Source organism: Cnephaeus nilssonii, assembly GCF_951640355.1.
Source record: "Cnephaeus nilssonii genome assembly, chromosome: 13".
NCBI lineage: Eukaryota > Metazoa > Chordata > Mammalia > Chiroptera > Vespertilionidae > Cnephaeus > Cnephaeus nilssonii.
Genome location: NC_137084.1, coordinates 7404935 through 7432073, shown reverse-complemented (window position 1 = coordinate 7432073; position 27139 = coordinate 7404935). Strand labels below are relative to the sequence as shown.

General features: G+C 63.4%; 1 protein-coding gene across 5 annotated transcripts; it reads right to left on the bottom strand.

Annotated features, from left to right (window-relative positions):
• Nucleotides 1–27139, bottom strand: TPCN2 (two pore segment channel 2). Of its 5 annotated transcripts, none has more exons than XM_079787816.1 (25): nt 26985–27139; nt 23882–23946; nt 23097–23173; nt 22546–22723; nt 20442–20558; nt 16852–16958; nt 16436–16508; nt 14962–15064; nt 14132–14197; nt 13705–13769; nt 13191–13288; nt 12661–12742; nt 12358–12444; nt 9588–9707; nt 9377–9436; nt 8942–9070; nt 8156–8205; nt 6417–6516; nt 4674–4745; nt 3278–3354; nt 2665–2743; nt 2496–2578; nt 1892–1973; nt 1554–1636; nt 721–944 (listed from the first exon to the last, which is right to left on the bottom strand). In XM_079787816.1, exons 1-25 carry the CDS (start codon nt 27076–27078, stop codon nt 866–868), a joined length of 2226 nt encoding a protein of 741 aa, XP_079643942.1. In that variant the 5' UTR covers nt 27079–27139; the 3' UTR covers nt 721–865. The 5 variants fall into 5 exon arrangements, 4 of the variants coding, with proteins under 4 accessions (XP_079643941.1, XP_079643940.1, XP_079643942.1 ...); XM_079787817.1 differs by having other exon boundaries at nt 14962–15061; XM_079787815.1 differs by lacking the exon at nt 1554–1636 and having other exon boundaries at nt 1–944; nt 14962–15061.

The window sequence follows — 27139 nt, the reverse complement described above, 5'->3', positions numbered from 1 at the left end:
CCCCCGGCCACAGTGCACCCCTGTGCCGTGCACAACTTAAAGCAGGCGTCCTCAAACTACGGCCCGCAGGCCACATGCGGGTGTTTTTGCCATTTTGTTTTTTTACTTCAAAATAAGATATGTGCAGTGTGCATAGGAATTTGTTCATAGTTTTTTTTAAAACTATAGTCCGGCCCTCCAACGGTCTGAGGGACAGTGAACTGGCCCCCTGTTTAAAAAGTTTGAGGACCCCTGACTTAAAGGACCGGAGGAGCAGGACAGCTGTAGCGCAGGAAAGACGACACCTCATTCTTTGCAAGACGTATTGATATTGGCATTCTGACCCGTAAGGAAACACCCAATCACATTCATGTAACTCGTACAATAATAAAACAGCCAAGGCTCGCTGCGTGTGAAACCAGCAGGATCCACACTCACTGGCCTGGGAAGCTGCCGGCCGGCCTGTGCGGGCCCCACGGGGCCTCTCGTCCCTGAAGGCCGCCGGCAGCAAAGGCACCACGGGAACCGCAGGCCAAGAGGAGGCCCTGCTTCTTGCTTTCAGACCCTCTCCAGGGTCCCTGGAGTCACCCTCTTCCCGCACGTAGACAAGTAAAAGCAGCTCACATAAGAACGTGGCGTGGCGTGGCGCGGTGTGGCACGGCGTGGCGTGGACGCTGCTGACGCACCGACCGAGCTGCGATGCTGCAGACAGAAGCTGCCGCGTTCCGCTCGGCAGCGCACAGGGCCTCAGTTCTGTCGGTTCTGTCACAGCCTCGGTGGGCCGAGTGGCTCTGTCTCTCCTCCGGGCCGCAGCGGCCTCTCCCCGGGACCCGCGTTGGTGCCCAGGCCACATCGCCATCCGCCCAGCCAGGAAGGCACACGGACGTCACCTGCACAGCTGCAGGTGGGGGTGATGCCGCAGCTTGGCCATCAGCTCCTCCTCCGTCGGCTCCTCCAGGACCTCCCTGCGGGATCGGGAGAAGGTGTGCATGGCCCTTCGGAACAGCGAGCGTGCAGTCCGGGGCCCCTGCCAGCTCCCTGCGTAGGACAGCCTCACACACGTGCACAGGGGACGTGGGAGGACGGGACCCGGGCTCAGCACATCTGCGGGAGGTTTGTATGGCGCTCTTAAAAGCCCCGGTGGGCTGCTGGGGCGGACAGAGCACCACTGTGGCAAGGCAGCCAAGGCCCACGAGGGAGACCGTCACCTTTCTCCACTAGGAGAGGAACCAATGTCCTCAGGTCCCTGTCCACGTCCACCCACAGAACCACCGGGAGACTAACAGCACCTGCAGGATGTTTCCACGAATACGCTCGATGGAGAACAGGACAGAACGGCCGGGCGGCAGGAGCAGCGGAAGCAACAGACCCCAACCCTGGACCCCGACCCCAACCCCAGACCCCGGGGAGCTTCTTGAAGCTCCCAAGCAGCAGGCAGCTCTACACTCGCACCCTGACACCAATCCCAGCTCGAGTTCCACAAGAGGGAGGCCAGGAGCCCGGCTGGTGGGGAGTGTCGCTGTCACAAGACGCCTGGCCAGCACCCCCTGCCTCCCTCCTCGCCACCTGCGCACCTGAACAAGAGGTCCACGGAGGTTATCTGGTCCCCTGAGAGGGACTGCAGCTCGCCTCGGCGGTCCCACTTGTGAAGGAAGTTCTGGGGAGCGGGAGGGTGGAGGGAGGCCATGGGTGCCGGCCCTGCGTGAAACCAGCCTCACCTCCCCACCCCCCGCCCCCGCCTGGTGCCCACGGCAGGGCCCGGGAGCCCGGGTCCAGGGCCTGCAAGGCCACCAGCTCCTGGGAGCCACATGCCCCCGGGCCCTGAGGACACCCTCAGGTCAATGTCAGGGCTGTGCCCAGACCCTCCCAGCAACAGGGGAGCCGCCCAAACCCCCAGGGACTCTCCCTGTACCTCCAGAATCAGAGCCAGGAACAGGTTGATCCAGATGACAGACGACACCAGCCACCACAACACGAAGTAGATCTTGGACCACCTGCGGGGGACCAGGAGGAGGCACGCGCAGGGCCCACCGTGAGCACAGCGAGACCACGGAGGAGCGCAGACCCCGCCGCGAGTCTGAGACCCGCGAGTCGGGGACAGCTCTCCCTGGTCCTGCCCGGGAACCCCGTGGCGTCCTCCCGCTTTAGAGGTGACCAGAAGCTGAGACAACGAGCTGCCCAAGGCAGCAAGGCCAGCAGGAGGTGGAGCCGGGGCTGGGACCGGGACCGGGACCGGACCAGGACCAGGACCAGGACCAGGACCATGCCGGGGGCTGGGCTGCACTCCAGGCTGAGCTCCTTCCCCCTACTCCCCCCCCCCCCCCGGCTTCCCCTCCTCCACCCAGGTCCCTCCAGGCTCCCCCCAGATGCCCACCAGGCCCCCCAGGCACCCAAGGAGCCCCCCTGGTGTTTCCAGGGCCTGTGCTGCTCCCACACATCCCCAGTGATGCCAGGTGCCACCCAGAGCCCCAGGCAAGGGCGCAGGAGGAAGGGCGGGAGCCGAGCAGGTCACTCACGGGCCCGAGTAGCGCTGATAGGCGTCCAGGAACACCTGCCAGTTGTTCACGACCATCACGTTCCACAGCGTGACCAGGGCAGCCTGTGGACAGCGGACAGCGGGCACGGTCCAGGAGGGTGCAGGAGGCAGGGGGCCGGGGTTCCGGGGAGCAAGGGGGAGGGACTCACCGCAAAGTCGTCGAAGTTGTTGGCCCAGTACTCCAGCTGCTCGTAGCTGCCGCAGGGCGCCGAGCCATTAGGGGCCAGGCTGGGACACAGGCGGGTCAGGGCGGGGTGTAGGACACGCACACCAGGCGTGCCCTACACCGCCTTAGCCCCTGCACAGCGTGGAACCCTCTCTGGGCCCCCAGAAACAGGCAAAAGAAGAAATGCCCCTGACCTCCGGAGGGTCGGCGAGGGCAGCTGGGAGCTTCTGGAAGCTCCCGGGCAGCCGTCAGCTCTACACTCACACCCCTGCCGGCTCCGGCCCAGTGGGGGGCCTGGGGGGAGTCTGTGGGGGGAGCCCAGGGGGAGCTGAGTGGAGGAGCTCAAGGTCCAACAGGGTTGGGGGGGCTGCTCTGAGCAGATATCGGAACAGTCAGCACAGACGCTAGGCCAGGGGTCCAGGGGGAGGAAGGGCAGGGGACCGGGGAGAAAGAGAAAGGGCAGGAGACTCCTCTTGGACAGCTGACCCCCACGCCGCCGAGGCCTCGCCCCTGTCCTTACTTACACCTGTCCCGGTCCCCCCCCCCCTGTCCCCGCCCCGCCAGAGCTCCTTCGGCACCTGTAGGCCCCACCTCACCTGCTGTTTCCAGGAGGAGGCACAATGGCACCCCGGAACAGGTTGATGCCAACGATGGCAAAGACGTAGTACACCACCTGCGGAGGCAGGGCTCGGTCAGCGGGGGCAGCCCCGCCCACAGGGAGACAGAGCCAGGCTGGCCTGTGAGGGTTCCCAGCCTGGCCACGGCCCCCAACCATGGGCGCTGCTAGCCCCCCACAACACTTGGCTCTACTCCCAGACACCCCCTTCTGGCCACCCACCTGCCCCAGAGACACAGGACAGTGGCTGACTGGGAGTAGGCGCTCTTAAAAGCCCCGGTGGGTGGCCAGAAGGGGGAGCCACCGCCAGGGAGCCCCACAGATAAACGGGCCCAGGGGGAGGCCGAGGAAGTGAAGGCTGCCTGCCCCGTCCAGGACCAGTATGGCAGGGAGAGTGACGAGGAGGACTCCACAACAGGGCAAGAAGCTGGGCCTGGGAGGAGCTGGGTCCGGGAGGAGCGGGACCCGGGAGGAGCTGGGGCCCGGGAGGAGCTGGGCCAGGGAGAAGCTGGGCCAGGGAGGAGCTGGGTCCGGGAGGAGTGGGGCCCGGGAGGAGCTGGGTCCGGGAGGAGCTGGGCCCGGGAGGAGCTGGGCCAGGGAGGAGCTGGGCCCAGGAGGAGCTGGGTCTGGGAGGAGCGGGGCCCGGGAGGAGCTGGGCCAGGGAGGAGCTGGGTCCGGGAGGAGCTGGGCCAGGGAGGAGCTGGGCCCGGGAGGAGCTGGGCCCGGGAGAAGCTGGTCCTAGGGAAGGTAGAAGGCCAGGCCTCTCCAGGAGGAAGTCTCACCATGCTTCCCACATCCACCAGGGGGTGTCCAAGGAGCACCACCCAACAGCCTCGGAGAGGGGCTGCTGCCTGAGCCCTGGCCTATCCCAAAGGTGCCGGGGGGATTGGGGAGGGGTGCACACCCCGGGGTAACCCTGCCCCCTCCTGTGCCTCAGTTTCCTCCAATGTGCAAATAGGGGTCTGGGACGGGGCCTGATCCAAGATCCTATTTCTAGCCTCCTGGAGTGCCTGGGCTCCCCCCAGGGCTCCCCACCCCCACGGTGTTGTTCAAAATAATGGACAAAAAGGCCGCCAGCGGCACCACCTGCGCGGCAGGGCTCTGCCTCGTCACTGTCACCGAGTGCGCGGCCCACGGGCCTTGGGCCTGGAGCAGCACCGGGCCCACCTGCTCACAGCCCTGACCCGGCTGGGCCAGCCCGGAGCGGATGGCCCAGAACAGGAGGGACTGGGAAGTGACTGAAGAGCTGTCTGCAGGACGGGGATGCTCTGGCTTCCTGCCTGGTGGTGCTCCCCCCGCAGGCAGCTCGCCCCACCCACAGCCCCACTCCCACTGAGCGACCACCCCACCCAGGCCCACAGGGCGGCCAGACTCACCACCAGGATCCCGCCGAAAGCCCGCATGTTTTTGATCAGGCCCAGGAGGGTGCTGGCCACCACGGCCATCAGCTGAGGACAGGGAGAGAACAGAGCCTCTATTCCTCCTGGTCTCACTAGGTGGCGCCAACCCTGCCCATCACCCTCCCTCTGCAAGGGCAGGTGAATTAGCACCAACCCATACACCTGTGCACACACCCCACACTCACAGACACACACACACACCCCTGCACACACCCGTCTCCCCTACATGCACTCACACATGCATACACACACCTGTGCACACACCCCAGTCACCCCTACACACACACGTACATACACACACACACCTGTGCACACACCCCACAGCCACCCCTACACGCACTCACACACACACACAACCTGTACAGCAGTACACACACACAGCTGTACACACCAGCCACCCACAGGCACCCATTCGCCCCCACACATCCAGACACCTTGCCCACCCAGCCTTGGGTCTGGGTTCCAAGTCGCCGCAGTGAGGCCCGCGTGCAGGACAGGCCATGCTGCCCTCCAGCCGCTGAGGCCAGGCAGCTGCTCTGGCCTGGAGGCTCCCAGGTCAGCCCCTAGGGACCAAGTCTGCGAAAGGGGGCCTCAGAGACGCAGCCAGACCCCCGGCTACAGGGCTGCTCCCCACCCACACAAACCTGAGCCCCATTTCCCAGCTGATGCATTAGAATATCATAGCTGGATGCTGGCAGAGGGAAACCAGTGTGCATGTGCACGTGTGCATGACTGTGTGTACATGTGTACAAGTGTGTGCATGTGGGGGGCTTGTGTGTATGTGCATATAGTTGTATTTGTGTATAGTGTACAAGTGTGTGATTGCATGTGTGTTGTGTGACTGTGTTAGTTATGTGCACATGCATTGCTGGGTGTGTATGTATATACAGTTATGTTTGTGATGGCATGTATAATCATGTTATTGTGTTTTTACGTATGTGGTTACATTGTGTGATTTATTACATGTGTGTGGTTACATGTGTAAATGTGTGGGCTGTAGTCATGTGTGTGGTCACAACTTGTGTGGGTATTTGTGTGTTCACACGCACATATGTGACCACATATGCCTGTGTGGCATGCACAGAGATTTCAGGGCAGCAGCCCCAGCTGCACCCAGGACCCCGAGCTGCCCTCGGGGGGGAGCCCCGGTGTGCAGGGGAAGGCCCTGGACACACAGAAAGGGGCTGGTGTCCTCGGTGTCTCTTCCCCTGAAACGTCCCTGGGAAAACAGATGGAGCAGTAAACTCCACTTCCGTGCTGGGCTGGGCTGGGCCCGGGCCGCTGACCACCTCCTCCCCGACCCCTCCAGGCTGATGTCCCTCCTGGTGGGTACCCTGAGACACGGAGGCTCGGAGATGCTCACAGCCCCCATCCCTGCACTTGGGGTCCTGGAAGTGAGCGCTGCGGTCAAGCCTTCCTTTGCTCTCGTGACCAGGAGCCCCTCCAGAAACCCTGGAGGAACCTCGGGACCTGGGAACATGTGGCTCCGCTCTGCCCTCACCCTGCCAGGGCCCCGAGAGCTGGACACGCCCCCTGCACCTGGCCAAGAGCCTCACCCAGCCCCACCCTGCTGGCCTGGCGCCTCACCACCCAGCCAGGCGAGGGCGGGGCCCACCGCAGGGTCTGGTCCCTCCCTGCCCAGGCTCCCCCTCTCCAGGGAGCGAGGAGCCGTGTGAGCAGGACGGGGCAGCGAGGGGCGGGTCGGCGGTGCCCACGGACCTTCATGCTGGGGATGATGCGCAGGAACCGGAAGACGATGAGCATGTTCACCAGGCGAACCATGTCCCACAGCGACAGCAGGCCCCGCAGCTCCGGCTTCCTGGAGAGACACGTGGGAGATGCGTCGGGAGAGGCCCAGGACACCAGCAACGAGAAGACAGGACACTCATGGTTGATAACGGGGAAAGGCAGATGCAGAGAGTGAGGGGGAGCGGAGAGAGTAGGGGGAGCGGAGAGAGTGAGGGGGAGCGGAGAGAGTGAGGGGGAGCGGAGAGAGTGAGGGGGAGCGGAGAGAGTGAGGGGGAGCAACGAGAACTTGCCCCGTCTCGGGCTCCAGCCAGAAACCCTCACCGAGACCGAGGGCAGAGTGGTCACGGACCTTCCACAGCACCACCCCGCACGGCGCCCAGCCACCTGACCCTCCGTCTGACATGGGACACCACTGAGGTTCCAGACCCCGGACACCCAGCTCAGGTCCCAGCAGAACTGGGAGACTTGGCCCCTGACTCCATCCCTTACCCCCCAACCCATATTCACACCCCTACCTCCGACCCCTCCTAACCATGTATCCGATTCCCTGACCCCTTCCTTTGACCCTATATCCTGCCCCTGACCTTGACCTATCATCTGACCCTGTGTCCTGATCTGACCCTGTCCCCAACTCTACCCTAACCCCTAACCACACATCCTATTCCGACCCCGCCCTCCAACCCCAACTCCTGACTCCACACTGCCTGTCTCCTGACCCTCTCCCTTGCCACCAACCCCTGACCTTACCCCCTGAGCCTTAACCACATGCCCTAGTCTCACCCCTTCCTAACCCCATCTCCCGGCCCTGGATCCTGTCCCATCCCCGTCCCGACCCTTGGTGTCCCTCGTGGCCTCACCATGCTCTCGTTTCTATTTAAATTTAAACCCACTCTCACCCGGATGTCAGCCCCGTAATTCTCAGACAAACATACACTTCAGACACAAGGAGAGCTGGCCCCCGTGAAGCGCATGTCACCACGGGCTCAGCCCCTCAGCCTCCAAGGACAGCGCCAGCCCAGCGACTTCTGAGACAAACCCTTCCCAGCGGCTGCCACCGAGCTGACCCTGAACAGCAAGCCGTTCAGGCCCACGCTCCACCGAGAGCAAGTCCCAGCTGCTCAGCCCAACAGAGGTGCCCAGAGACCCGGGCCGCCCAGGGCCCGAGGCCAGCACGTGTGTTTGCCGGGCGGCTGTGTTCTGGGCAGCACGACCCGTGGCTGCCACAGTACATGGCAAGGTACCCGGGGACCCCTGCCCGGGCATCATCCCTCTGTGTGGCCAGAACCAGGGGCCCTGGGGCTCAAACAGCAGCGTGAGATCGGCGCGCCCCAGGCCCGTCGCCGTATGGAGAGGTAGACTCTGCACAGCCCCAGTCACAGGCCTTCCAAGCCAGAGGAGGGCAGCAGCCCAAGGCCAGTGCCCACGTCACCCAGCCCTGAGCTGGGGCCCCCTGGGCCACACGCCCGCCCGTGCCGGGGCGGGGCCCACTTCATTCGAGGGGCACCGACAGCCTCCTGCCGCCGCCCTGGGAACTACGTCCTGACGGCGAGTCAAGAAACATGGCAGAGGCCCTCAGGGGGCGGGGCCAGGAGCCCCCTTTCCTAACAACCGGGTGTTTCGCCCTCGAGTCCCGGCGGGACGGTGGGCCACCCTTCCCGGGTGCTAGCCGGGCAGGTTGCTGTAGCGCCCTCGGTTCTCCAGTCACATACCAGCCTGGGTGTGGGAATCGGTACACAGCCAGAGTTGAGATCTCCAAAACCTTTAATTACAAAAGAAAAGAAGGCATCGCTACAGCAACGCTAACCCGGCGGCTCTCGGAAGATCTAACTCTCAGCCCAGCAAGGCCTCCCCACAGGGCCTTCGGGGAGAATCGGACCTGGTCCTGTCCCCACGGGCTGGGTCCACATGCTGGGACTTCCTGAGGCTGAGAAAGACACTGTGGTCTCCGATCGGGGCACACTCGTGAGGGCGGGCAGGGGAAAGGCTGGGCGGGGAGAAGCCACTTGGTCAGAGACGGGCTGAATGAACCCCCACCGTCCCGGGGGCCCATGGCTCTCAGCAGTCACACGGGAGCACGTGCCACACTGACATCGCTGTGACCCATGGGCGACCCCACCCCCTGGGGGCTCTGGGGAAAAGCGATGGGACGTGTCCGGAGCACACGCAGGTGCCTGAGACCTCCCCCCTCCACCCACATCATCTCACTGTTCTGAGTGGTATCAGAGGCTGTGCTTGGGAGGGGGTGACCGGGGAAGGGGGCTCTGTGGGTTCCATCTGGGCCTCCCCAGGAGAGGCAGCCTGACCCCCGCCACGCTCAGACACTGCAGACCCTCCCGTACCCCCATCCGCCGCCCACCCAGCAGCTCGCTGGGGAAATCAGCCCCTTGGTCCCTGGAGGCAGGAGCCCCAGGACCGAGGCCCTCGGGTCCCTGGCGCAGAGCCAGCGTGAGCGCCCATCGCCCACCCAGGGAGGCGGCGCCGGCCCGCGGACTCACCAGCAGGATGGCGGTGAGGAGGCCGTCGAACACGTTGCTGGGGTAGGACAGGTACCCGGGCAGCCCCAGCGCGAACACCTTGAGCAGCATCTCCGCCAGGTAGTACAGGATGAAGACGCAGTTGAGAATCTGAAAGGGGCCCGCAGGTGCCCGGCGTTCAGTCCCAGCGCCGCTGGGCGCCCCGACCTTCCCCCTGGCCATTCGGTCTCGAGCCCCCGCTGCCCCCTCTGGTCTCTTTCTCCCCAACCCCCCCTCAGCCGTCCGCCCCACTAGGCCGACCTCCCTGCGCTCATCGGGCCTCTGCACCTGGCTCCCGGCCTGCGCCAGCCTCCCCCTGCGGCCTGCCACCCCCAACTCTGGGGACCCCACGACACCAGTCCCTCGGAACTAGAATGGCCCTCCTCCAGCGGACCCCCGAGCGGCCTCAGAGCTCACCCCCAGCACGAAGTCGTCGCGGTCTTGGGGCAGGACACCTGCGTCGTGCACCAGGAACACCTGCAGAGCCAGAGGGAGAGGCTCGCAGCCCGGCCCAGCGCCGGGCCAACCCCAAGGCCACGGTCGGCCGTCGGGGGCGGGGGGGAGGGGAGGGGGGAAGGGCCAGGAATGAGACACCTCCTGGGCCACTGGAGGGCAGGCCTGCGCTCACACAAATGGACACGAGGTTCGCCAGGACGATGACGTTCCCCAGGTAGTCAAAGTAGCGGTGGCCGAACAGGAACTGCGCGCTCCGCAGGAACGGGGACTGGTACTCGGGCTGTGGCGGGTGCTGGAGGGAACACGTACTCAGAAACGGGGCCGTGACCCTTATCCTGGGACCCGACGTCCCTCTACCTGATCTCTGCCCGTCTACCCAGCCCATGGGCATCATCACAAACCCAGGCGCGGCCCCTCACACGGAGACGCCATCACAGTCTGTGACACAAGAGGCAGCGGTACCCTGGGCAGCGCCTGGCACCGTAAGGAACCCAGGACGAAACATCACGCAGCCTCTTAAGTGTTTGCCATGATGTGAAAAGCGTTACGTGCAAAAACACGGGTAAGTTCTATGCTGGTAACTACGAAAACGTGGCGCAGAGCCAGAGACGGGTGGGAAGTGATGGAGGGCCATTTGGCAGGAAACACGGACACGAAACACTGGGAAGAGGTACGGGTCCCTCACGCAGCAGCAGGCACGACAGGAACCACCCCAACGTGCCTCCAAGTGGTCAGGGGCGCAGAGGTGAGGAGCACGAGAATGCCCACACCCGCCCCGTCGCACACAGCGGCCAGACTGCATGGGGTTATTGAATTCACAGGCAACAAACAGAACAGCCTGATGGTGTGCTCAGTGGTTGAGCATCGGCCTATGAACCAGGAGGTCACGGTCCATTCCCGGTCAGGACACAGGCCCGGGTTGCGGGCTCGGTCCCCTGTGGGGTGTGCAGGAGGCAGCGGATCAATGACTCTCTCTCCCGCTCCCTTCCTCTCTGAAATCAATAAAAACCTTTTTAATGAAACACCCAGCGCTCTTCACAACAGTCACGTCTCCAGGGCTGACCGCGGAGCGTGACCTGTGGCCGCTGCGTCAGAGGTCATAGAACATTTCATCCTCACGAGCATGACGGCCTAGAAGACGCCTCCGAGTGCAAGGCAGGTGCCCTCGTGCAGACGTCACAAAGCAGTGTTTCTTCAGGGGCATATGTTGGGCCCCAAACACGTTTACACACTGTGCCAGCTGAGAGCTCAATTCTGAAAATGAGCTGTACTTTGATAAACACCGCCTTTATAATTATCCAATGTGTGTGTACATGTTTTGGGGGGGACGCCCTATATAGGCCTGCAATTGCAGGGGACACACTGAGATGCACACTGACAGCGTGGCCCTTCTGGGCGGGACCCCAACAGGCTATGCTGCTGCTCAACCTATCGCCTCTCGGCTCCCGATTCGGCCGTGATACCTGCTCTGCCACACAGTGAGCACAAGGCCAGGCGTCCACTAGAGGACACGGGAGGGACGCCGTGGAGGGACACCGCGGGATAAACGCCGCGGGAGGGCGAGCTGGTCGGCGCTGTCCCAGCCACACACCCAGCACCTGCCTGCCCCCTGCGATCAGCAATGTCATAAAACCAAGGTCAGCACTGCTCCCCAACCTCCAGCACCCACACGCCCACCTCAAACCACAGCTCTGGACTTCAGACCCAGGGCGCCGTGCGGGGACACAGAACATGCCAGGGGCCATGGGAGGAAGACGTCTGATGGGCGTGAACACGCCAAGTGTCCGCTCCGGTCCCCACGCCCGCTTCCCGCGCCCCATGATGATGGGCCAAGTGTGCAGCCCCCCACACGACAGGCCGAGCGGGGCTGGCTCAGGTGACCTGCAGGTGCCCCAGAAAGACTTCAGGAAACTCGTCCTTAAGGAAACCGCCTCTGACAGGGGCCCGAGGCCCGGAGGCAGACTGCGCATGCGGAAAAGCTGACCATTTCCGTCGGCTGAACTGTGTCCCACCGAAATGCCTTGTGGGAGTCCTAAGCCCTGGGACTCAGAATGTGCCGAATGTAGAAAAGGCTCGCTAAAGCAGCGGTCGCCAAGCGGTGGCCCGCGGGCCACTGGTGATCCGTGCGGTCCGAAAGGTGGGCGGCCGCTGCTCTAAAGAGTATTAACGCAGGAGGTCAGTGGGCGGCCCTCACCCCACAGGACTGGGTCCTTATAAGAGGAGGTCAGGACACAGACACACGCAGAGGGACACGTGGAGACACAGGGGCAGACGGCCGTCTACACACCCAGGAGAGAGGCCTTGGGGGGAGCCAGCCCGGGACACCCGGGTCTGGACTCTGTCTCCAGGACGGGGACAGTAAACCCTGCTGGGCAAGCCGCCAGCTGTGACACTCGCCACGGCCGCTGAGCTGACTGAGCAGCGGCACAGAGCCGTGCGGAGTCCGGCCAGCAGATGGCGGACTCCCCGCTGCCTGCTGCCCACACCCCATTCTCGAAGGCCGAGCGGCTGGACCAGCAACCCCTCCGGACCCTGAACGGCCTGTGAACCTCAGCATCTCCAGGAAACCCACATAAAACGCAGGCGGGGGCCGTCTGGACACGGTGCTGAGCGGGACGCCACGGCCCATGTGGGGGCTTCCCCAATCGGGTCAGGACCAAAGGCCACGGCTTTAGCCAAACCCGGAGCCCCCGCGGGAGGACCCGGGGAAGAGGCTGTTTGTCACGGAGACAGAGAAAGCCATTCGGAAGGTTCCTCGCTGGCTTTCTGAGGGCAACCACACTCCCAGTTTCCAACAGCCAACCATCTCCGTGCCATTTGCCGTCCTAGGGGCCGGAACCCCGGGGCAGGCCAGTCCTGGCACCGGTCACTAGTCACCCAGGTGGTCAAGCCCTCTGCCTCTGCCAACGACCCCCTAACCCTGGGAGCCCTGGCCCAGTTACCTCCTTCATCAGACTTTTGTCCAGCTCACTGAACAGTTTCTGGAACTCGTCAGCTGACAGCAGGCTATCGCCATGGGCACGCACCTTCTGCGAAGCAGGGAGGCACAGGTCGGCGGGGAGGCCGGGCCAAGGCCAGAGCCCGAGGGTGAGCCCCCCACCCCATCCCAGACCGGTCCGGCCCCCGCTGCTCGGAGAGGACCCCGTCCTGATCAGGGGCTGCTGGCCCACAGGACCATCGGGGGGAGCATGGGCGGGGAAGCCGGGGAGGGCGGGAGGCCAGGGTGGGGAGGGTGGGGCTGGTACCTCCATGATGACCTGCTTGTGGGTGCTGTCCACCTGGACTTTCTGAAGCACATGCAGGAGGTCCTGGGCCTTCACCCCAACTCTGTGGGGAAAAAACACCCACACCCAGTGAGCTCACTAGCTCAGTCCCCGGGCGCCCGATCTCTGGCCTGAACCGCACAGCCCTGGGCGATAGCAAGGCCTCCACAGGAGGAGCGACCGCGGGCCATCACAGCCATCCTCTAACATCCCAGGACACTGTCAGGGCCTCCCCGAGGAGGCGGGAGGCGGGGCGCAGTGGGGACATGGCCCAGGTCCCTCTGTTCCCAACACCCAGCTTGGGGCCCAGGTGTGTGGGAAGGGAAGGGCCGGTGGGTGAGCAGGCAGAGCCGCTGGTCCCCCTGGAGCATGGGGCAGGCATGGTGAGCAGGCGGCTGACGCAGGAGCAGTGAAGTCCACAGGGAGCTTTCGGAGTGGTGCTGAGCTCCAGCCCTACTGAGCACCACGGCCCCCCAGCGGCAGCCCCGCTTCCCCAGGGAGCCCACACTCACCCCTGGGGGCGGGCTTCTCCCTTTGCCGTCCAGGAGAGGACCTCGTAGGCAGCCCGGGTCCCCAGCCGCTTCCGGAACAGTGAGGCCTGGACGGATTTCTGCAAGGAGGGAGGGTGCCTCTGGGTGGCCGGCCCAGCCCAGCAGGACGGCACAGCCCTCGGCCCGCAGCCCGAGGGCCTCCCCGGTCGGACAGGCACAGACTCTGAGGACGGTTTCTGCAGGGAGGAGCTGAGGGCACTGGCTGCGCCAGTCCCTAAGGCATGCGTTTCCTCCCGTGTAGTTGGGGTCCTGGCTCTCCCACACAGAGGCCCAGAGTCCGTTGCCCCGGGCGCTGTAATCTTGTCGCTTCCCTCGGAGGAACAGGAGGCAGCACAGCTCCAGCTCATCCACAAGAGGGAGCCAGAGGGCAGTGCAGAGACCACAGTGGACACTACCCCCATGGGGACCTGGCCAGGCCGCTCCCTCCCCCCCCAAACAGGCTGCTTGGCCCCGGCCGGCCGGCAGCCTCGCTCACCAGCAGGTAGCCCCGGAACTGATTGTAGATGATGGCCGTCAGCAGGTTCATCAAAAACAAGCTTCCTTCAAGAAGAAAACGCCTCGGTCAGTGAGGAGCAGCAGCTGTGGGGCCGAGGGGCAGTGCCCAGAGGTGCAGAGGGTCCCACGGGCACAGCAACCGCAGGGGTGCCAGCAGAAAGGGCCCGGACGATCGCAGAGCAGGAAGGGGGCCTGGGCACGTCACTCGCTGTCCTCATCTAGACAGCGCAGGTGCCACCGGCCTGCCCGGCGTGGGCACTGAGGACAGCGTCTCCATGGTCACAGACGGCAGGCAGGGCCCACCGCCCCCCGAGGTGAAGTCACAGGGTCGGGCAGCACACCTACCCCTGAGCGTCACAGGGGACAGAACCTCACCCCGGGACCCCTGCAGACCCGCCCAGACTCACCGATCAGCGTGAAAACTATGAAGAAGATGGCAAAGGCCCGGTTCTTGGAATACGCAGGAACCATGACTGAAAGAAATCAGGAAAACGGACACAGGCTCACAGCCTCAGCACTGGTCCCACCCCTGCTATGACCAGACCCTTCGCCTTCTCTGGAGGGGGCTCTGCTCCGGGAGAGCTGGAGGCCTTCCGGTCCAAACTCTGACCCTCCCGCCTCCGCTCGCACACCCTGGTCACGGGGAGCTCACTACCCTCAAGGATGCCCACCCCTTATGCTGAGCTGACGCCTGCTCCTGCGACCATCCCCACAGGCCGGAAGCCCAGCTCTCCCGTGGTGACAGCCACCCGTCCTGCCCACCCCTGGCCCGAGCAGACACAGGCCCCATCAGCAACCCAAAGGGGACACCATGGCCAGGGACAACCCGGGGCCTCACACACACAACTGCTGAGCCGCACCCCACAGCTGGGGAAACGGTGGGGCCCAGAGGCCAGCGGGGACCCCCTGAACACTGCCGTTCCTCACCACATAAAGAACAGTATTTAGCTTCTCAGAGGAGTCGGGAGACAAGGGCAAAGAGGAGACAGGGAGCAGTTATAAAAGGAGGGAGCGAGAAAGTACAATGAAAAGGGAAGGAAAAGTAGAAAAAGGAAAAGGGGGAAAGGAAAATGAGAAAGGAAGGAAGGGCGGGAGGGGGGAATCCAGGTCACCCTGCTTACCCGCCGCCTGCTGAGCTGGAGGCCTTGATCACCCCGGCTCTCGGCTCCATAGAAACCAAGCCTCCCCCCCTTGCCCGCCGGCCACCTCATGCCCGCCCAGCCCGCTGCTCACGCACCGTCGGGGTTGTTAGCCGTGGTCAGCAGCACCAGGAGCGAGGTCAGGGACTCCGCCAGGTTGCGGAAGTAGGTCAGCCTCTCCCTGTCCTGCCCATCGTCCTGCTGAGAGCAGAGGGGGCAGCCCTGAGGAGCCACGCGGGCCTGCTCCCCGCCAGCTCAGGCCGCGGGCCCAGCCAGGGGGACCCTCCCACCCACGGCCAAGCATCGCTTTCTCAGCCCAGCCCCCTCCATGAAATCAGCAACCCTCTGCGCCCAACTGTCGTGGGCTCTGCAGGAGAGCAGCAAGGGCGGCCACTGCACGGCCCTGGGGCCTGAGAGTGTGCCAGCTGGTCACACACACACACACACACACACATACACACACATACATACACACACATACACACACATACACACATACACACACACATACACATACACACATACACATACACACATACACATACACACATACATACATATACACACACATACACACACACATACACATACACACACATACACACATATATACACACACATACACATATACACACACATACACACACATATATATACACACACATACACACATACACACATACACACATACATACACACATACACACATACACACACATACATACACACACATACACACATACATACACACACATACACACATACATATACACACACATACACACACATACACATACACACACATACACACATATATACACACATACACATACACACACACACATACACACACACACACATACACGCCGGGGGGCGGAGGGGGCAGTCCTCAGTCTCCCTTGTGGGCAGCTCAGCACCAACCCCCAAACACTGCCACAGGCTAATGAAGACCAGCCCTGGCCAAGCGCTGGCCACATTGCTCAGACAGAAATGCCAGGACTCTGGCCCTGAGGAGGACAGTGGCCTGGCCAGGAAGTGAGGACAGACACACGGGACCACAGATGTGTGGGCGTAGGCGCAAGCCGGGTGACAGGGGACAGGCACCTCCACACAGCATCAAGCTGCGGGGGCCGGAAGCAGCAAGGGCAGGAACGGAGGGGCCAGGCAGAGCCCACGGCTGGAGAAGAGGGCCATGGTGAGAGGTGCCTGCTGGGCGGACGGACAGGTGCTGTGAGAGGGGCCATCCTGCTGAGCCCAAGTGCCAACCTGAGGGGCCCGTCTAGGAGGGTGCAGGAAAGCCCAGTCAGAGCCGGAGTGGGGGGGAGGGAGGGGAGGGAAGAGGCTGCCAGGCAGAGGCAGAGCTACCGGAGCCCAGGAGGCCCGGGCAGGGAGCAGTGGGACTCCTCTAAACGCGGTCACCTGAAGCAAGACAGCGGACTGCAGGTGGGCACCACTGCCCTGCCCAAGTCCTCTTCTCTGCTGGCCGAGAACTGCCCAGCGGAGTTGCCACGAGGCAGACTAACAGAGGGCCCACCCCTCCATCAAACCGAGCAGAGCGGCTGAGGCCGGTACCTTCTCGCCTGTGAAGAGCAGCATCCCGAGCATGGTGAAGACGCACAGGTGCAGCGCCAGCAGCAGCACCACGCTGCAAGGACGGGCGCGGGCTCAGCACCAGGCAGGTGCCCGCATGCCCAACGGGATGGGGGTCCAGGGACCCAGCCACCCAGGGAGCTCCCGCAGCCAGCCTCAGGGCTGGTCCCCTCCGCTGCCCCACCGCCTGCCATGCACCCAGCCAGGGTCCTGCCCTAGCCAAGCCTCGCTCTTTGGCAGGGACAACCCACCACCCAGGGGCATGCCCCAGGAGTCCAAGGACCCCAGGGGCCGGAGGGTGAGGGTCAGCCAAGGGAGCCATGAGGGGAGCCCCAGATGCCGACCGCAGGGCAGGGAACAGGACAGCCCGCCCTGCCTGCAAGCCCGGCACAGCCCACCTGGCCATTTCCGGCAGCGACCACCTGATGCACTTGAGCATCTTCTTCATCATGGAGGAGTTCTGCAGCAGGAAGAAGGGCCGCAGCAGCCGGCGCAGCCGCAGGGGCTGGAAGAGACCAGGACACTGAACGCCAGGCCAGGCTTCCAAGCACCACCCACACCCCACTCCTGCCATGGGAGGTGGGCAAACCAGAGACCCTCCCGGGCCACACGCCCCAGCTGCTTCCCTCCGGGCTCCGGGTCACAGCCTGACCGAGGCTCAGGCGTCCTCGCCGTGCCAGCGCGCCCAGCCCTGCAGACACGCGGTGCCCCTTCCCGAGGGGGCGGCCCACCTCCCAGAGCAGCCTGCACCTGGCTCTGGCCGGGGCTGTCCCACCCCACAGGGAGCCTCCCCGCGCTCTGGCCTGGCGCCCTGGTGACCTTCATCTTATGCTCTGGACTCCCAAGTTCAACCTCGAATCCAGGCTCTCAACCCAAATCAACAATCCTACGGAGTGACCTGTCAGAAACGTAAGGCTGGCCATGTCACCCTCCAGCCCAGCCGCTGCCCCTCGCCATCCCCGGGCACGCACTCAGCCCCGTCTGCTCAGCCAGCTGGCTGTCCCTGTCACTGCCCCTCCATCCCGGTGGAGAGCCACCGCCTCAAGTGCTGCCCTGGGTCCCTCTCCCCGGCACTGAGACCCCATTACATAGCCGGTGTTTCCTGGACTGCCAGTCTCTCCCCAGAGGACAAGGGCCCGCAGCACTGGCGCACAGTAGGCCCTCCACCTGGCAAGGATGCCCTGCACCTCCCTGCGTGGCACTCCCCGCAGAAGGGCCCCCGCGGCCCGCACAGCACCTCGAAGGCCAAGGAACCCGCAGCACACTGACACCCACGCCCCCACACCCTGCCCACGGCCCACTGCACAGGAGCTCCCGTCCCAGGCCCAGACCAGGCCTTCAGCCTCCCTCCAGGCGCTGCCGGCACCCCCCCTCCCCCCGGTCTCGGACCCTTGGCTGTGGTCAGACACGGACCAGAGTGCGGCTTCGTCCAGACAGCAACCCAGTCCCAAGGGCTTCCCAAGCTGAGGCCACGTCAGGGCAGGCACACGCGGAGCTCACGGAGGTGGGAGGCACCGCCCGCGGCTCACCTGAGTGGGGAGCCAGCCCAGCGCCGGGGAAGCCTGGCAAGGCCACCTGAGCCTGCAGCCCGGGTCCCGAGGCTTTGGGAGGAGCCACCAACTAAGCTACAAACAACTCATCTCCTGTGAGAAACAGCCACGCTGGGCCGTGACCATGGCCCCTTGGTGACCTGCAGCCCACATGTACCCCGCCCCACTCCGCCTCAAGTTGGGGAACAGGCGGTCAGGTACACATGGAAGTGAGACGGGGCTCAAGCAGGTCAGAGGCCCCAAGGCCTCCCCGAGGGCCCCCGATGCCTGCGGGAGTTCCTGCTGACCAGCCAGCTGGCCACGGAGATAAACCTCGGGCCTGGTTTGCAGACGGATCTGGGTGTTGGGCCAGCCCCAACCAGGGGTCAGTCCCTAAGAGACGGCGCCGAGGAAGAGCTCGGCCGGGGGAGGGTCACTGTGCTGAGAAAGGCTACGCTTCCTGGTGGTGGTCAGGGCCTGGAGGGAACAGACTCGCTGACCGGGGACAAGGACGTCTGCGGAGGACACGAGTGGGCAGGAGGGAACGCACCCCAGGGCACCCCCAGGAGAGGCTCTCTGGACAGGATGACAGGCCGTGGGTGTCCCCGAGCCCCTCAACACCCCGCTCCGATCTCCAGGGACGGAGGCCACTACCGAGGGCCCACCCTGCCAGAAGCGGAGCCCGGCCGGCCCCCATGTGGCCCCTGGTGGGCGGTGACTGCCCAGCCCATCCCCTGCCGGGCGCTGCTCTGCCCACTCTGGACAGACAGGTGTGCAGGTTGCGGCTCTGCCCGCGCTGCCTGAGGCCTCTCCCAGGACCATCCAAGCCTCAGGGCCAACCCGCTTCCGGCCAGGGCAGAGCTCACAGCACTCGCCGGCCTCGCCGCGGACCCTCGCCCAAAGCAGGTGGCCTGTGGGAGGGCCAGGGCCCTAGGCAGGAACACAGGCGAAAGGGATTGCAACACCTCCGCTCCCGCCCCAAACTCGGGGCCTGCCGGCTGGGAACGCCTGCTTCTGAAGGGGCTGCTTCTACCAGGGGCACCATGACTCTTGGCGAAAAGGGGTTGGGTGCCAGCGGGGTGAGTGGGCCATCTCCAAGGACAGACTCGGGGGCTACTGTCCAGTAGCCAGAGGCAGGACCTCCGAGCACTGAGGCCCCTCAGGAACGAATGTGGCCCCCCACCAGGTAACGAACCCAGACCAGCTGGGAGCACGGGGGTGGGCGCAGGAGGAAGTTACAGGTTTCTGTTAGGACCGGCGACCAGCAGCACAGACACGTCTGTGTATCTTAGCCAATCTTCCTCCCAACGTCATACCAGGACTGGTGGTGGGAGGGTCACCATTTACGCTGAAGTGACAGAATGTTCGAGTGGCCGATACGACGGACGCAATGACTGCACTCGGAAATGGAGCCAGTGGAGGCTCCTGGGGGGAGGGGGGTCTTCCTTTGTGGGAGGGCAGCACCCTATAAGGGAAAACCGTGAGCTGCGGGTGCTCCCACAGGGAAGTGGGAGGCGGCCTGTGGGTGCTGGGACCCACCGCTGACATTTCTCCTCCATCAGCTGCTCCCCACTCTGTTCTGCCAGCGGGGGCCCTGGAGGGAGCCAGGAGGCAGGAGGGACATGGGACCTTTCTGTCTACCTGTTGTCCCTACAGCGCCCGAGGCTGCCAGCCCCACCCCTGCTTTCAGTGCTCCCAGAACCAACCTCATCGAGCCTCTGGGCGGCACCAGCACCTGCTGTGCAGGGTGCCCTCCCCAGAGGCCAGAGGGCAGGTCCCAGCTCTGGGAGCCCGGGGTGGGGGAGGAGGGGTGCTTCCTGCAGCTCTGAGTTCCAGGGGCCCCCTTTTCGCTCTTTCGGTTACTCAACCCGCTTCAGTCCCTGTGAAATCCCTCCACTAAAGCACCTGGCGGGCCTCTGGCATGTGCCCCCCACCAGCCCTGATGGGCACAAAGTCCCCAAACCAACTCTTCCCAGCTCCGTCCCACCAACCACAGGGCAGTGCTCCTGGGTGTTCTGAGGGGAAGCGAAGGGGCTGCAGTCAGACGGGCAGGGCCGCCTGCTCCCATGGGATTTCTGCTGTCGGGGTCACAGAGCTCTGGGCGTGTGGCCAGGGTGAGGCCCTGGGGTGGTGCTTAATGGGGGACCCATCCAGTCAAGGAATCAGCTTAAAGGAGGGGAGCAGAAATCGGAACCCTGGAACGTGCTCCCAGGTCCTCATGCCTTCTCCAGGCCTCAAGGTCATCACCAGGTGGGAACAGGCTCCCTGGGCAATGGGTGACTCACGGCCAGGCAGGGAGGGCTATGCAGGGCAGGCGGCGCTGGGAGCTGGGAGCTGGGAGCTGGGTCTGTGGGTGGGATGACTGCAGGACCTCAGGACGCCAGCTGTTCACCTGGGCAGCTTCACTGTGCAGCCTGCCCAGAGCTCCCCACTCCCGCCCAAGCCACCTCACCACCTACCTCCTGGCAGACGAGACTCAGCGACACCATCCAGTCCACGAAAGACACGACCAGCACCACAAGGTAGGCCAGCAGCCACAGGCTCTTCCGGAACTGGGGCCACCCAACCAGGTAGCTCTGCAAGAGAGACAGTGGGTGAGTGGGCGGGCGGGCGGGCATCCGTGCGGACGGCCCTGCACCCAGTCGAGGCTGTCAGTGCTCACGGCAAGCAGCGTGGTCTCTCCAGGACGTGGGGAGCAGGAAGCAGAGCTCCCTCACAGCCCCCAGCGACCTCAGGCAGCTGAGGACCTTGAGCTTGGCACCCAACAGCTCGGGCGCCAGTTTCCTCATCGATAATTCGGTCCCTGCCCGCTCTGCCCATCTGTTAGGGGCTAAAACAGAATATTGGGAATAGAGCTATAAGAACTATTAATCATGCTCTGTTAACCTTGATTGTCTCGTTCTAACTAAAGAACGGACATGCTAACCTGGCTTGGAGTTGTTCGCCCCCTGGGACCTGAGAGTCAACCTTGGACCTGGCAGTAAGACCTTGGGATGAGATCCATTCTCACTCAAGAACTGCCTGTTATCATGGAAAGATTAACAACCCAGATGCCCAAACAATGGAGTCCCACCCGACCTGCTTGGCCCACTTCCCCGTGCCTGTAATACCCATTTGCCTACCCATCCGTATTCCTTTTGCCTACTGCCCCTTGTGACCCTTATCCTACCCAACATACGCAGCTGGCTTATTGGGGGGGCGGGGTGGGGACAGAGCAGATTTTCGTGGATGACCTGCTGCTCTCCCACGCTGCCGGCATTACTGGAATAAACGCTCATACGTGATTCAGCCCTGTCTCTACTGGAATAAACGCTCATACATGATTCAGCCCTGTCTCTACTGGAATAAACGCTCATACATGATTCAGCCCCGTCTCTGCTGAATTGGCTCAAGTAGTAGCAGGCAGCCCGGACCCATTGGTTGTCCAGTGTCACATCCAACCATGTGTTTAGTTTGTGCGACAAAATGCGAAGGCACAGGACTCGTTGTAGAAAAGACCAGCAAACAGCACCCAACTGCTATTTCCCACCATCACTAGGCCTTCAGAGCTCAGGGCTTGGCAGATACCCTCTGAACTGTCACCTTTTGAGATCTCCCCAACATCCAGATCATTCAAGAAATGCTAATGAGTACTTCTCACCAGTTTCAGTTCCAGTTTAAAAACCCCCAAGACCTCCTAACCACAAAATGAGCTAAAAAGAAGAAATAAGAAACTGCCCGGGGCCCTCAGTCACGTCGGCACCCACGCCGCTCTTGGTCAGCATCCCAGGCTGACCCACCCTTCCCCCCGGCAGGACGAAGGCACCAGGCACCGTGTGACCCGGAGCCCACAGGCAGGGAGCAGCCCACACTGTGGGCCAGGCGGAAGCGCTGGACTCCTCCTTTGAGGGCCCAGTCCCTCCTCGCTTTAAGGCCCAAGGCTCTCACCCAATCAGAAGCTCACGTGAGCAGGGCAGGGCCAGCCCCAGCTCTGCATGGACTCGGGTCACAGACAGAATCGAGAGTCAGACGCTAGGCGGCAGCTGCTACCTGACGGACCCCTTTCCACCCTCCCGCCTCCTCCTCTGAGCTTCTCTACTCTCCAGGAGGGAGGGAGGGCGGGAGGGAGGGAGGGCGGGCTGGGATCTACCCATCATGGCTGCAGCCCTTGATGGCTCCACCTGGACTGTTTTCACTCGGAGAGCCACACAGCCTCTGCTCCAAGGCCCAGAGTTTTCCAAGAAACTGAGGCCTCTGTTCAGCGGGTCAAAGTGCACAGGCAGCAGATTTGGCGGATAGCTCTGGGGGCGTTAAAAATAAATCAGAGCCCTGGCCCGGTGGCTGAAGTGTCCTGTACACCAAAAGGCTGCGAGTTCGATCCCTGGTTGGGGGGTGGGCACAGGAGGCAACCGATGGATGGACACACCAATAACTCTCTCTCTCTCTCTCTCTCAAATCAATTTTTAAAAAAAACAAAAACATCATTGAGTGAGAACTAAAAGTAAAAGTAATAGATAAACCAGAAAAGCAGCTGGCAGGTCAGGAAGGTGCGGGGTCCCGGGCTCCGCACCGGCCGCCGCGCACCTTCACAGAGAGGTCGGTCGCGAAGCCCAGCAGGCAGAGGACCTCGACGCTCTCCGTCAGGCCGCAGGGCGGATTCCAGGGCTTCGAGCGGTAGCGGACGTCCGAGGTGCTGGTGAACGAGGAAGGGGTCTCAATAAAAGCCAAAAACAGGATCAAGAAAATGGTGAAGCCCAAAATCCTGGAAAGGGAACAAAACAAAACAAACCAAAAAAAAAAGATTAAAACGTGAGAACCAACCACACTCTGGGCGAAAAACCAGATGGGCAGGCACAACACCCAGACAGCAGCGGGGCAGACGCCGGGGTCCCCAGGCAGAACCCCAGCTCCTGCTCCAGCTACACGTGTGCTCAGATAACTCGAACGGAGTTGAAACCATCAGCAGGGCTGACCGGAATGTTCGCCCTCCTGTCTACCGTCCACTCCTTTCCAGTCAGGAGGACAGAGAGCATCCTCTCCACCTGGGGACAGGGGCCCGCCCACCTGGACCCTAAGACAGCCTCCCCCGCCCAGCCAGGCTTCGAGAACCCCGAACTCCACACGTGCATCCTCACCACTGGCAAGTGTCCGAGTAATACCATCGGTAGAGCCACATCGACCTGGTGTCCATGCGGTGGTTAATGGAGCGATACTGGAAGTGAACGGTCACAGAGGAGAGCGTCAGTGAGGGTCCCCCCAGTCTCGGTGCCACACAACACAGCCGGCCACATGCGGGCCCAGGGTGGGGGGACAGGTTGTGAATCGCAGGGTGAGCTTCGACTCAGCAGGCGGGCAAGATGCCCGCCGTGACCCAGCAAAGCCACACTGTGCCAAGCTGTAAGATGTGCCCAGCATCCCAAGGGGCAGACCCCCTGCCAGGCAGGTCCACCGAAGGGCCACTCGTGTCCTGAATGCACAGCTGGGCCCATGTGCCTGGGAGCTCTCTCCCCTGTGCGAGGCCCACACCCCGCCCCCACTTCAGCAGTCACACCCCGGAAGCCTGCAGCCCAATTCCACAGATTGGGCACTGCCCACTTCCATGTCCTATTTCCCTGTTCCAGCCTGTGTGTCATTTGCAGGCAGGGGATGGTCTTGCCATCTCTGGGCATCTTTCACAGGATCTGGGATGAGGCGGCAGACAACAGGTCTGCAGTAGGTGGTAAATCAATACAGCGAATGACTGGGGACTCAGAATAAGAAATCCCAGCGCCCACTTTTAGGGTTATGTGGACCACACGGTCTACCAACCCCCGCTTTGACCCCAGAACAGCGAGGAGCAAAGGGCCATCGGGGCACCCATCGCCCAATCCCCACAGCCCCAGGCAAGCCCAGGCCCAGCCCAGGAGCGGGCGCTGCCCACCTGGATCGCGTCTTCGATAAAGATCACAGCCTGTTCAAAGCACAGATCCCGCCTGGCCTCGGCACCTGGAGCAGAGAAGGAACACGCTGGGCGAAGAGGGTCACAGATGCTCACCGCCGCAGCATGACGGGCGTCCAGGGAAGAACCTGGCTCGTTCCTTCCCAAGATGCCTTTCACCTGCTGCGTGTCCACACCCGCCCAGAGGGGACCCCGCTCGGCGCTCTGCCCGGTGTGTGGCAGGGCCTGAACAGGTACAATGGCTTTTCACTGGGTGCCATGCTCCGGTGCCTGCCCCGTGACCAAATCCCTGGGGAAGAAGTGGAATCTGGGCCTGGAGAGATGGAAGGCTACAGCTTCTGAGAGAAGAGACCAGCAGCCGGGGGCCCAGGCTCCGCCAGGCCCATGACTAGGGGACAGCGGAAGGGGCTCAGGCCGGGGCAAGCCATTCCAGGCCAAGAGTATGGGGCACCTGGGAACCATCCAGCGCTCATCCAACTCGATCGCCTGGCTTTTGGTTGTTGCTTTGTAAAATTCTGGGTGTGGCCACCTTAGCTCACCTGGCCTTCCGCCCTCCCCCGGGGAATCGAACCTCAGGAAGGCCCCTCCCACCCAGCTCTGCAGCCCCAGCACCGGCCTCCCTTCCCCATCCTGCAGCAGCCAGAGGGATCTTGTCGCCAACCCTCAGGAGCACACCACAGCTTCCCGCGGGTCCCCACTGCCACAGGAGACAGGCTCCACCCCAGCCCGGCACTTCGGCCTCCTCTCCTGTTGCTTCCTCCACCCTGTGCCCTCCGTGACACGCACCCTGAACTTGGTCCCACCAAGGCCACGCCCTCCACGCCCTCCACGCCCGTGAGCCCCACCAGGAGCACTGCCTTCCACCTTGGTGGTCCAGGGACTCATCACCCTGGGTGGCAATCACCGGGCAGCACCCGGCACCCCAGCACCCTGCTGGCCACGGCAGGTGGGAACGTCAGGGTGGAACAGAGCACAGAGGACACAACTGGAGCCCCAACTGCATCCCACCTCAGATTTGGGGCAGCCTCCCTGCCATAAACCTCCCCTGCCCCCCTCACTTCAGGCTCCACGCTGCACAACCTGGCCAGCTCCCTGTGTGACCCTGAGCAAGCCCCTTCACCCCTCTGTGCCTCAGGTCCTCGAAGACCCTATGCCACAGGACTGCCGTGCAGACTGAACGGGTTACCGTACGGAGTTCAAGCGCCGTGCACGATAACATCATAACAGTTGCCAGCCTAATTATTAAAAAGCCCCTTTTATAGCATAACAAGTCCTTGTCCCCCGCCTTTTCCATACCCAGGAAGAACAAGGAGAAGAGGAAGCCACTATCCTCACCCTGTGGCCCTGGCCCATGAGGTGGGGCTCAGTCAGAAGGACCGACCGTGGGGTTCGCTGGGGTCAGCGGGACACCCAACAGCAAAGGGCCCCACCCCTGCTGGTAGGAGAATGCGGCTTTGGGACAGGCACCCCCGACCGAGCACAAGGCCCCATGCAGAAGCTGGGCAGAGACTGAATGAGCCGTTCTCAGTCCCCACTGCCCCCGGGTCTCCAGAGGCAGCCAGGTAGCCTGGCAGGGAGATCCTGCTCACATTCTCAGGGGCCCTCGCTGAGGCCACAGCGTCTGGACAAAGAGCATTTCCCCCCCAACGCCCCCCCACCCCAATGTCATCGGGGACCTGCCTTGTCAGGGTACTCCTCCATTTAGAATGGCCATCAGCACCAGCTCCCGGGCTGTCCTGGCCCTGTGCTGTGGGCATTCGTGGGTCTCCCCAGACCTCCAGACACGAAGTCCATGCCCCCTGAATGCCTCCACGCGTCCCTGTCCATGGCCCTTCGAGGCCTGGCACGGGCTGGATGGAGAACTTTCCGGGACAGTCTCTGAGATGGGCAGGCAGGCGGCCACCTGGGCCTCCAGTTCTCCCATCTCTCCCGTCAAGATCAGCCACAGGCCGAAACCGGTTTGGCTCAGTGGATAGAGCGTCGGCCTGCGGACTGGAAGGTCCCAGGTTCGATTCCGGTCAAGGGCATGTACCGTGGTTGCGGGCACATCCCCAGTAGGGGGTGTGCAGGAGGCAGCTGGTCGATGTTTCTCTCTCATCGACGTTTCTAGCTCTCTATCCCTCTCCCTTCCTCCCTGAAAAATCAATAAATATATTTTAAAAAAAAAAGATCAGCCACAGCTGAGCCATGGGTGGGTACCCCCCACAGACCCCTCCCAGACAGAGGAGAGTGGGCCAAGAGAGGGACAGGGGCCCGGAAGGAGCACCCAGCCTGGTGCTAGCAGCAGCAGCACGAGATCCCCGGGCTGTGACCTTGGACAGGTCCCAGAGACGCTCTGGGCCTCAATTTCCTCCTCTGTGAAATGAGGCTGAAGCCCTGGGGGAGAGATGGACTCCGCCCTCCCAGCCCTCCTCCCTTCTGGGGATTCAGCAATCTCTCTGCGGGGTAAACAGGAAGGCCAGGAGGGAGAGCCAAGGGCAAGGGGAGGAAGCTGCCCTGGTTGGGAGAGGCCTGCCCCAACCCCAAACTGAAGGGGACCAGCCCCGCGGGAGCCTCCTGGGACCCAGAATGAGAAGGCAGAGCAAGAGGAATCCCACCTGGGCCACTTCTTGGCTGTGTGACCTTGGGTAGGGAAATGGCCCCCTCTGTGCCTCAGTTTCCTCCGTAAGGATCAGGGGGAAACGGAACTGCTGCCTCCTCGGAGTCACCACGGCGGCCCACGAGAAGGACGTGGTCCGGGTCCACCCCGGCACCCCGCGGGGGCTGCAGAGGGCTGGGCTGATCGGACGGGGGCTGCGCGAGGCTCGCGATGCGCTCTCCGCCCTGCGGGTCCGGGGCAGGCACGACCCCGCAGCGCCTGACCGTCGCCGGCGTCCCCAACTCCGCGCCCGGCCCCGGGTCGCAGGGCGCAGCGCCCCGCCTTCCGGAAGGCGGTCGGCCTCGCGCCCCGCGCTGCCCGGGCCCGCTCGGACCTCGGCGGCCAGGCGGGGCGCGCCCGCAATGGCAGCAGCGACCCGGCGCGGGCCGCGGGACCCCCACGCATCACCCCCGCGGGACCCGGTCCCTGCCCCCGGCCGTCGCTCACCGGGGCCGACTTGGACGCACGCGTGTGAGCCCGCCGGGCAGTCGCGCCCACTGCTGCCGCGGGCCCGGCTCAGAAGGGGCTCGGACTCCGCCATGGGGTCTCCGCGCGCCGCCGGGACCCTCGCAGACGCTCCGAAGGAGTGAGCCGAGCTCCAC

Coding starts and splice junctions, on each gene's coding strand:
- TPCN2 (XM_079787814.1), bottom strand. CDS start 27,078: ATGGCGGAGTCCGAGCCCCTTCTGAGCCGGGCCCGCGGCAGCAGTGGG. Junction 12,743..13,190: donor GGAGAAGCCCGCCCCCAGGG/GTGAGTGTGGGC, acceptor TTTTCCCCACAG/AGTTGGGGTGAAGGCCCAGG. Junction 6,517..8,155: donor CGATTCCCACACCCAGGCTG/GTATGTGACTGG, acceptor GTGTCTCTCCAG/GAAGCCGGAGCTGCGGGGCC.